The following is a 10,858-nucleotide window of genomic DNA, read 5'->3' as shown; positions in this document are numbered from 1 at the left end:
CGTATTTATTTGTTAGGTTCTTAATTTTTTCATTAGATGTCAGAGAGCAGGGAATGGGAAGAGATACCAAGGAACCAATAAAAATGTCCCCAGGGGTGAGGAACAGCCAGTTGGGCTAAGAAATAGTGGCTGAAGCTGGAAAACAGGCAGAGGGGTCAGTAAGAGAAAGAGGGATGAGGAATAGCCACAGGGAACAGCTGGAGGGACCATGTTGCACTTATTGGAAATAGAGGATAGCCAAGGGGCCCAGGGGACAGGTGGGAAATCAGTGGAACAAACAGAGGAAATGGGAAACAAGAGCCAGAGGCCAGGAGCAGCAGAGAGACCAAGAAACAGTAGTTGGGGCTGGAGAAGTGTTAATAGTGGGGAGCAAGGAAGAGCCAGAGGATATGAGAACAATTAGAAGGATCTCAAAATGGGAGGAGGGACCAGGAAATAGAGGAACCAGATATCAACCAGAGGGAACAGGGACCATCCACAGGGACAAGGAAACAGAAGAATCAGCTAAAAGGAAAAAGCAAAAAGGTTTGGTGTACTGGGTAAGAGCCTGCCAGACAAGCCACTTCAAGAGGTACCAGGGGTCAGAGGAGAATCTGAGAGGATGGGGAAAGGCAGAGATACTGGGGAACAGAAATGGGAAATGGGAAAGATGAGCCTGGGATATGCAGCAGCCAGAGGAAGCTAGGGACCAGCTGCTGAGGCTGTAGAACAGGTTGGAGGGGCAGGAAAGGGACAGACCCATGGGACAGTTGGAGAGGCAAAAGGACCTCTGAGGATGAGGAGTAGCCAAGGGCACCAGAGGCAACAAGGAACAGTCATAGAGGTTGGAGAGTAGCCAGAGGGAACAGCAAAGTGGACATCAAAGATATATCTGGTTTGGATAGCAGCCTAGAGGGACTAGAGAACAGCTGGAAGGCATAGTATCCATTCCCGAAGCCAGAGGCCCCATGTAGTGGGCACTGGGGTTAAGGGACAGTTGCAGAAGCCAGAGAGAGTCTGGGGAGCATCCAGAGTTCCCTGAGATAGGGCAATAGGGGCTTCATGGGATGTGGAACTTCACTGCTACAACAGGGAAAGTCCTAGGCAAACTGGGACAGTTGGTCACCCTGCCCAAGAAACAGCCAAAGGAGCCAGTCAAAAGTCAGATGTAATGCAAGTGATGCAGAAGGTGAAAGTACAGAACCCAGCTGTGGCACGAAGCACACAGAAGTAGTATATGTTGATGATCAAGAGCCTAGGCTAGGAGCCAGGTAGACCAGCACTTCACAGACAATGGTCCATGGACCAGATGCAGAGCACCAGATGAGAGCATATTAGAAATGCATTCCAGGACTGCCCAAGGAGCAGGGAAGAATTGGGTCTACAAAGAAGTCAGAGGAGTCAAAGGGCAGTCAGTCTGTGTCAACTAGAAGGAATGAGAAAGGCTCATCAGGACCAGGGAGCAGCCAGATGGACTAGGGTGCAACCAGAATGGTGCCACAGACTAAGGATCAGCTAGAGGAATAGTTGTCAAAGGGAACACAGGACAGTCAGAGGCATCAGGGATCAGTCAGAGGGAAGAAGAAACAGGAGGCATGGAACAAGGGACAATCAGAGGAAGCAATAAACAGAGGCATCAGGAAACAGACCAGGGGACAGTCAGAAATAACAAGAAACATTTAGAAGGAACAGTAAACAGAGGGATGAAGGAAGAGTCAGATGGGGACCATGCAGAGGGAACAAGAATCAGGAGAGGGAGCAGGGAGAAGTTAGGGGACAGGAGTGGGTAAGGTAAGCAGGGAAAGCCAGAGAGAGGAGCATGGGAGCAGGAAAGACTAGGGCACCCCCAGCCCCAGGCGAGGGCACAGTGAGCTACACTGCATACTTTCAGGCAGCCTAGTAAGTGCCCTAGGAGCCCTCCTGCTAGGCTGGGATAGGGTTTAGAAGGGCAGGGTTATATCACAGGAGGTGATGGAGAAGTGTGCTGGGGCAGGAGTGAGAGCAGCCCTTGGGGACTGAGCCCCAAGCCGGCTGCAGGGTGGGACAGAGCAGATGGCCAGGGACAGAATGGGCAGTGAGTGGCCAATCCTGGCAGCACAGCGTTCCCTTGGGTTGAGAGTGCAGAATGTTTTGGGACTGAGACATTGCTGTGTGGTTCACTGGCGAGCTGTCAAGAGCTGGAGTGGGGATCCTCACCTAGGACGAGGGAGTCCTTGTAAGTGTCCTGGTGGTGGCAGAGACACAGGCCATCCTCCATGGTAGAAATGGGCCATAAAACCAAACCTTTTTGTATGTGGCTGCTGAGGCTAGAATCTGGGTGGTTCTATATTAGCAACTTTGTATCCAAGTCACTAGCTCCAAAATCCCTCTCCATCACATCACATAAGCCTAACCAGCCAGGGTGGAGTCCAAAGTGAAAGGGATCAGAGGGGCATCTGTGCCTGGCATGGTCTTTTTACCCTTTCCCTGTGTGACTCCCAGGGAGGGAGAGACAGATGAGTGTGGTCTTTTGTCCACCAGCTTGGGCTGTCAGAGTTGTTAAAATATTTAACAATGTCTGAAAAAGTATATATATATATATATATATATATATATATATATATATATATATATCTGAATCACTTTGCTGTACATCTGAAACTAACACAACATTGTAAACTAACTATGCTTCAAGTTTTATTTTATTTTTTAATTAATTAATTTATTTGTTTTTGGCTGTGTTGGGTCTTCGTTGCTGTACGCAGGCTTTCTCTAGTTGCGGCAAGCGGGGGCTACTCTTTGTTGTGGTGCACGGGCTCTCGGTACGTGGGCTCAGTAGTTGTGGCTCACAGGCTCAAGAGCACAGGCTCAGTAGTTGTGGTGCATGGGCTTAGTTGCTCTGTGGCATGTGGGATCTCCCCAGGTCAGGGCTCGAACCCATGTCCCCTGCCTTGGAAGGAAGATTCTTAACCACTGCGCCCCCAGGGAAGCCTGCTTCAATTTTTTAAAATGGTAAAACAAAGTTTTTTAAAAATGTTTACCAGTGCCAAATGATAGAATATTTTAATTTTCCCATACTGGTTGGCAAATAGCCACTCCTCCCCGCCACCTGAGGCTCCTCCCCTGTGTCACCTACACACCTGCCAGTCTGTCCTGGGGTCACTGGCAAGAGAGCAAGGATCAGGAGGATGGGCAGGCAGAATGAGAGCTTCCCTCAAGCCTGACCCCAGGGCTTTCCCTGGGTGAGTGCCCTTGTGCAGTGAAGGGGTGTAGGTCAGACATGCTGCTAGAGGCTCAGGTGGAGGTCCTGCTCTCAGCAACCCTTGGGGCTGTGCTCAGGAGAGCTGGTGGATGGAGAAGTGCTGGGCACCACCCAGTGCTTGCAGATCTGCCCCCGGAGCTGCTGCTGGTGGAGCAGATACTGTGAGTTCCATGCCTGCTCTGTGCCCCTGAACACTCACTAATAAGGGCCCCCAAAGAACAAAGGTCTTTCAATGAATAAAGTTTCCTCATTTCCTCACAGTTGAATCACTAGATCTTGTCTTTGATACTTAGGGCATTTTTTGTGTTGTTTAGGAAATCCTCACCTACCCCAAGGCCTAAACAAATATTTATCTATATTTTCTACTAAGAGTTTTAAAGCATTAATTCTTTTGAAACGTTTGATTCTTTTGCCCTTCACCCAGAACCACTAATTGTTAACATTTTGCCACATTTGCTTTCTCTTCTCAATTTATGTATATATGTATGTATGTATGTAGTGTATACACATAGAAATATTTAAAACTTTATTTTCTGAACCACTTGAGAGTAATTTGCAGACATAATTCCCCTTTACCCTTAAATACTTAATGTGTATCTCTTAAGAACAAGGACATTCTCTTACATAATCACAGTACAGTTATCAAAATCAAGAAATTGCACATTGATCTAGTACTATCTAATATTTGATGAGTATTATCTAATTACCTAATGAGGTGAAAAACTCGGCCTCTGTGCACCAGTGCCAAATCGAATCTCAGAGACAGAGTTTTGGGTGAAGTAGAGAAGAGTAGCTTTATTGCTTTGCCAGACAAATGGGGACACAGTAGGCTCCTGCCCCGAAAAACTGTGTGTCCCAACCTGGGAGGATTGGATGAGGAGTTTTATAGCAATGGTTCAAGAGCAGGCTTGCTGGTAAGGATTAGAGTGCGTGCAGGGCCTGCACTCCTTTAATCTGGTCTCAGGTAGTCTCTTGATGAGCTTCTCTGGTTCCTTTAATCTGGCCTCATGTGGTCTTCTCTGGAATGAAGAATGCTAACACCTTCCATTTGTTGGGGGTTTTAGTTCTGTAAAGAGCTCAAAGATATTATGTGTATCCCTTGAGGGGGAACCAGGACCCTGCCCCAAGGCTGCACTATTGTTTTTTGGCTGCTTCTCCTTTGTCTCTGCATCCCCTCCCTTAACTGATTAGCAACTGTTCAAATCTGCCCTTTGGAAGTCAGGGAAGGTCATGGAGGCTGGAATCTATTCCCTACAAACAAGAAATGTGAGACAGGGAGTTCCCTGGTGGTCCAGTGGTTAGGATTCCAGGCTTTCACTGCCAGGGCCCAGGTTCAATCCCTGGTCGGGGAACTGAGATCCCACAAGCCATGCAGCATAGCCAAATAAATAAATAAATAAATACAAAAATCTTGAAAAAAAAAAAGAACAGGGGACAGAAAGGCTTCCATGCCCAGGAGCCCCACAGGATCCTGCTCGGTTTCACTAACATACAATTTGTAAATAATTTTCCCAGTTGTCACGATAACATCCCTTATAGTATTTCCCCCTGATCCAGGATCCAATCCAGGCTCATGTATTATGTTTAGTTGTCATGTCCCTTTACCCTTTAATCTGAAACAGTTCCTTAGCCTTTCCTTGACTTTCATGACACCATTTGGAAGAATGTCCCTCAATTTGGGGTTTTTTTCCTGCTTCCTCATAATTAGATTCAGGTTTTTCATTTTTGTCAAATATCACAGAAATGATGCTGTGTTCTTCTCAGTGCCTCACATTGGCAAGAATTCAATACCAATTTGTCCTTTATTGATAATGTTAACTTTGATCACCTGGCTAAAATGGCATCTGTCAGGTACTGTAAAGTTACTATATTTCTCTTTGTAATTAACAACTAGGTTGTGGGGAGATACATTGAGACTATGTATACATTGAGACTATTTCTCATGCTTTTGTCCGCTGATTGTAGCATCTAGCAATGATTCTTGCCTGTAACAATTAATTACCGTGCTATTTCCCTAATGGTGTTTTTCTAATTCCATCATTTCTTCTATATTGATTAGTTGGCATTCTCCTATAAGGAAAAAATTCCTTTCTCTGACTGCTGAAATGACAATTATATGCCAGGCACAATGAGCACACCTTGAGTTACCATTTGTCACTAATAGGAACTAGAGCTTCTTGGAGATATGACTGACTCCAGGGTTGGAACAGAGAAAGTACAAAATGATTCTGGAAGAACTCATTATGCTGGGAAGTAATGAAGCACTCAAAAGATGGGAACATGTCAAAATGACACAGGAGCCACTTTGAAGGAGCTCCCTCTGGTCAAATCTGGGACAATATGAGTAGCAAAAGAAATCATAATAGTAATAGATTATCATCTACTGAATAAAGTAGGAAGTGACCAGACTCTATAATACATAGGTAGGCAGATAGAGAGGAAAGAAGTGAATTCCCCCCATTTTTTATCTCTTTTCTTGGCTGTGCTGCACGGCTTGCTGGGTCTCAGTTCCCCGACCAGGGATTGAACCCTGGCCACAGCAGTGAAAGTGCCAAATCCTAACCACTAGACCACCAGGGAACTCCTGTGAGTGCTCCTTTTTAATAGCATCTTGATCTTTTTTGCTGTGTCCCCTACTCCAATCTTTCTGAGGATAATTTAGTAGTTTGTTAAAACTTTTTATTTGGAAATAATTATACATTTATAGGAAGTTGCAAAGATGGTACAGAGAGGTCTCATGTAACTCTTTACCCAGTTTCCCCTAATGATTACATCCTCTGTCACTAGAGTACAATTATCACAAATAGGAAATTGACATTTCTGCGGTGTGCGTGTCGTTCTCTGCCATTTTACACATGTGTAGATTCCTGTACAATAATCCAGATACAGAACTATTCCATCACCACATAGGTCTCTACTGGTGTTGACGTTTTACCAGTTAGAGTGAAGTGTAGAAAACTTAGCTCCCTTTAAGTCCCTTTACCCTCACCAATTACAATTGTCTTAAATATTTCCTCTACATACATGGAGATCCACATCATAAAAATGTTATACTTTTTACTTTGACCTTCAAATATAATTTAGAAAACTCAAGAGGAAAAGGAAAGTCTATTGTATTTAAACATATTTTTTCTCTTTCCATTTTTCTTCTTTCCTGATGTTCAAAGACTTCTTTTACCATCTCCTTTCTGTTTAGAGAACTTCCTTTAAGCCATTCTTTTAGGGTAGGTCTGCTGACAACATATTTTCTTAGTTCTCCTTCTTCTGAGAATATCTTGATTTCCCCTTCATTTCTTCTTTCTTAGTAACAGCTTTATTTAGATATAATTCACATACCATAGTTTACCCATTTAAAGTGTCCAATTCAGGGACTTCCCTGGTGGTGCAGTGGTTAAAAATCTGCCTGCCAATGCAGGGGACATGGGTTCAAGCCCTGATCCAGGAAGATCCCACATGCCGCAGAGCAACATGTGCCACAACCACTGAGCCTGCGCTCTAGAGCCCATGAGCCACCACTACTGAGCCCGTGTGCCACAACTATTGAAGCCCACGTGTCTAGAGCCCATGCTCCACAACAAGAGAAAGCCCGTGTGCACCAACAAAGACCCAACACAGCCAAATATAAAAATAAATAAATAAATTTATTTTAAAAATAAAGTGTCCAATTCAATGTTTTTTGTATGTTTATGGATATGTGCAACCATCACTATAATCAATTTTAGAACATTTTCATCACCTCAAAAAGAAACTCCATACCCCTAAGCCATCACTCTGCTCCACCTCACCTCCCTGCCTCCTCCAACCCTAAGCAAACATTAATATGCTTTCTGTCTCTATAGACTTTACTCTTCTGGACATTTCACATGAATGGAATCACATAACATGTGATCTTTTTGTCCGGCTTCTTTGACTCAGCATAATGTTTTTAAGGAGCTCCCTCTGGCTAAACCTGGGGCAATTTGAGTAGCAAAAGAAATAATGATAGTAATAGGTTATAACCCACTGAATAAAGTAGGAAGTCACCAGTCCATAATAGGTCAGCAGATACATATGTAGGTAGGCAAATAGATAGGGAAGAAGTGTAGCATGTACATGTAGTAACATGTATCAGTATTTCCTTCCTTTTTGTGGCTGAATAATATTCCATTGTGCAGGTGTATCACATTTTGTTTATTCATTTGTCAGCTGATGTACATTTGGGTTGTTTCCACCTTTTGGCTATTATAAGTAATGCTGCTGTAAACATTCGTGTACGTGTTTTTATGCAGATATATATTTTCATTTATCTCAAGTATATATGTACATCTAGGAGTAGAATTGCTAGGTCAAATGATAACTCTATGTTTAATAATTTGAGGAACTGCCAGACTGTTTTCTAAAGCAGCTGCACCAGTTTACATTCCCACCAGCAGTGTTTGTATGAAGTTTCCAATTTCTCCAAATCCTCATCAGCACTTGTTATTATCTGACTTTTTGATTCTAGCCATCCTAGTGAGTGTGAGGTAGTATCTCATTGTGGTTTTGATTTTCATTTCCCAGATAATTAATGATGTTAAGCATCTTTTCATGTACTTAATGGCCATGGCTGCTTCATTTCTTAAGGATAATTTTGCCAGATATGGAATTCAGGGTTGACAGTTCTTTTCTTTCAGCACTTGAAAAATGTTGTGCCACTTCCTTCGCTCCACCATGGTTTTGGGTGAGAAATCTGCTGTCACTTTAATTGTTTTTCCCCTATAGGTAAGGTGTCATTTCTCTCTTGCTGATTTCAAGATTTTTTCTTTCTCTTTAGTTTTCTGAAGTTTGACTATAATGTGTCTTCGTATAATTTCTTTGGTTTATCCTTTTGGGGTTTGCTCAGCTTCTTGAAACTCTAAGTTGATATCTTTTGCCAAATTTGAGAAATTTTCAGCTATAATTTCTTCAAATACTTTTCAGCCCCACACTTCCTCCTCTCTTTCTGGAACTCTGATGACATGAATGCCAGATCTTTTATTATAGTCTCAGAGGTCCCTGAGGCTCTGCTCATTTTTTTTCCAGTCAATTTTCATTCTGTTGTTCAGATTGGATCATTTCTATTGTTCTGTCATCAAGTTCTCTAATTCTTTCCTCTGTCCTCTCTATTCTGCTGTTGAGCTCTTACACTGATATTAAAATTTTAGTTATTCTATTTTTCAGTTCTAAAATTTCCATTCTGTTCTTCTTTATATCTTTTTTTCTGAGACTTTCTGGTTTTGCATTTAAGTATATTGAAGCATTTTAAAAAAAATAATAACAAAGTACTGTTAGCACAGGGACAAAATGTTCCCCTGATGACTCTAATGCATAGCCAGGCTTTTTTTTTAATATTTATTTATTTGTTTGGTTGCTCCAGGTCTTAGTTGCAGCAGGTGAGCTCCTTTGTTGCAGCTCACAGGCTCCTTAGTTGTGGCATGTGAACTCTTAGTTGTGGCATGCATGTGAGATCTATTTCCCTGACCAGGGATCAAACCCAGGCCCCCTGCATTGGGAGTGCGGAGTCTTAACCACTGTGCCACCAGGGAAATCCCTGAAGCATTTTTATAATGGCTGCTTTAAAATCCTTGATAATTCTAACATCTGTGTCATCTCAGTGTCAGTGTCAGTTGATTGTCTTTTCTCATTCCAGTTAAGATTTTCTTGCTTCTTCACATGATGCCTGATTTTCAATTATGTCCTGGATATTTTGGGCACTCTGAGACTCTGGATATTATTTAAATCTTGTGTTTAGCAGTCTGCCTCCAACACTGTTCTGCTAAAAAGGGAGAATCTCCTTCTTAGTGCCAGGTGGAGGTGGAAGTTCAGGTCCCTAATTAGCCTCCTTTGACACCCCAGAGGGGACAAGCACTTTGTTGATCCTGGGTGGAGGTGGAATGTCATGCTCCCCACCAGACCACCTCTGACACCACCCTGGTGGGGAGACAAAAAGGTACCTCATTACTGTGTTGGGGGTAGAAGTTCAAGATCCCCACATAGCCTAAATTGACACTGTGTGGGAGGGGCCTCATTATCCCCAGGCAGGGATGAAAACCTAGGCTCCCCACTCAGCCTTTGCTGATGAAAATTGGGATGGGAGCTGCAGCTTTTTTCTGTGATGCTTGGCTGGAGTAGGGCAGTAATTATCTAAATTTTTCTTTCTTGTTACATTGGCCCTTTCCTGGTACTTTGGCTAGAGATAGCAGGCTTTCTTGGGACTGTTTTTATCTGCACCAGTTGGCATTCTGGGTTGCCAGCTTCTCCACCACGCAGTCCAAGATATATGGGGTGAAAAGAAAACTCAGGGAAATCACTGCTGTGTCACTCCTCAGGTTCCAAGGTCCCTAGGCAGTTAGCCTCCTTCTCTCCAACTGACAGTCTTCTTATCTTTTTTTTTATATATAATGTCCAGCTACTTAGCAGGAGAAATAGGGAGAATTGTATCTGTTCCATCTTGAGCCCATTGGTAACTTTTAAACTTAATTTTTTAATAGGTAATACATTCACATAGTTCTTTCCCCCAGTCCCACAGATTTCCCTAACCAAGAAACCAGTCTTGATTAGTTGGTGGGTGGGTGGGTGGATGGGTGGTATATGCTTATAGATTATGCAAATAAAAGCAACTAAGAAAATATCCTTCATATTTTTCCACAGATAGTAGATACTGTTACTGTTATGCTGAACACTGATTTTTAAAATTACTGTTAATTTTAAACTTTTTTATCATGAAATATTACACACATTTTGAATAATGCTGCTGTAAATACTCTTGAACATGCCTCTTGTTGCACATGAGCACATATTCCAATTGAGCATATTTCCATGGATGGAATCACTGTGTCCTTGTGTATGCATATTTCAACATTACCAGGTAAAGCCAAAAGGTTTTCCAATATGGTCATCCAATTTACAGCTCCATTAGACATATGAGAGTTTTCGTTGCACCATGTTCTCTTCAACACTTCATATTGCCGTTCTTCAAAAAACTTTTTAATTGAGGTATAGTTGATTTATAATATTATATACGTTTCAGGTGTACAACATAGTGATTCACAGTTTCTAAAGGTTATACTCCATTTATAGTTATTATAAAATGTTGGCTATATTCCCTGTGCTGTACAATATATCCTTGTTGCTTATCCTTGTATGCTTATACATAGTAGTTTGTACCTCTTAATCCCCTACCCCTACCTTGCCCCTCGCCCCTTTCCTCTCCCCACTGGTAACCACTTGTTTGTTCTCTATGTCTGTTAGTCTGTTCCTGTTTTTTGTTATATTCACTAGTTTGTTTTATTTTTTAGATTCCACATATAAGTGATATCATATGGTATTTGGCTTTCTCCGTCTGACTTATTTCACTTAGCATAATACCCTACGAGTCCACCCATGTTGTTGCAAATGGCAGAATTCCATTCTTTTCATGGCTAAGTAGTATTCTGTTGTATATATATACCACATCTTCTTTATCCATTCATCTGTTGATGGACATTTATGTTGCTTCCATGTCTTGGCTATTGTAAATAGTGCTGCTTTGAACATTGGGGTGCATGTATCTTTTCAAATTAGCATTTTGTTTTCTTTGGATATATACCCAGGGGTGGAATTGCTGAATCATATGGTAGTTCTGTTTTTAGTGTTTTGAGG

General features: G+C 42.3%; 1 protein-coding gene across 1 annotated transcript in view; it reads left to right on the top strand.

Annotated features, from left to right (window-relative positions):
* Positions 1-3,238: 3,238 nt before the first annotated feature.
* Positions 3,239-10,858, top strand: part of ZNF41 (zinc finger protein 41) — a gene marked incomplete at its 5' end in the record, with an annotated part of 19,188 nt that continues 11,568 nt past the window's right edge. Inside the window, one exon of the mRNA XM_082682038.1 lies at positions 3,239-3,381. Coding sequence (XP_082538164.1) covers positions 3,239-3,381 — 143 coding nt within the window. The remainder of the gene's footprint in view (positions 3,382-10,858) is intronic.

Source organism: Grampus griseus, assembly GCF_964374135.1.
Source record: "Grampus griseus genome assembly, chromosome: X".
Lineage (NCBI taxonomy): Eukaryota > Metazoa > Chordata > Mammalia > Artiodactyla > Delphinidae > Grampus > Grampus griseus.
This window is presented reverse-complemented; position numbering and strand designations above follow the sequence as displayed.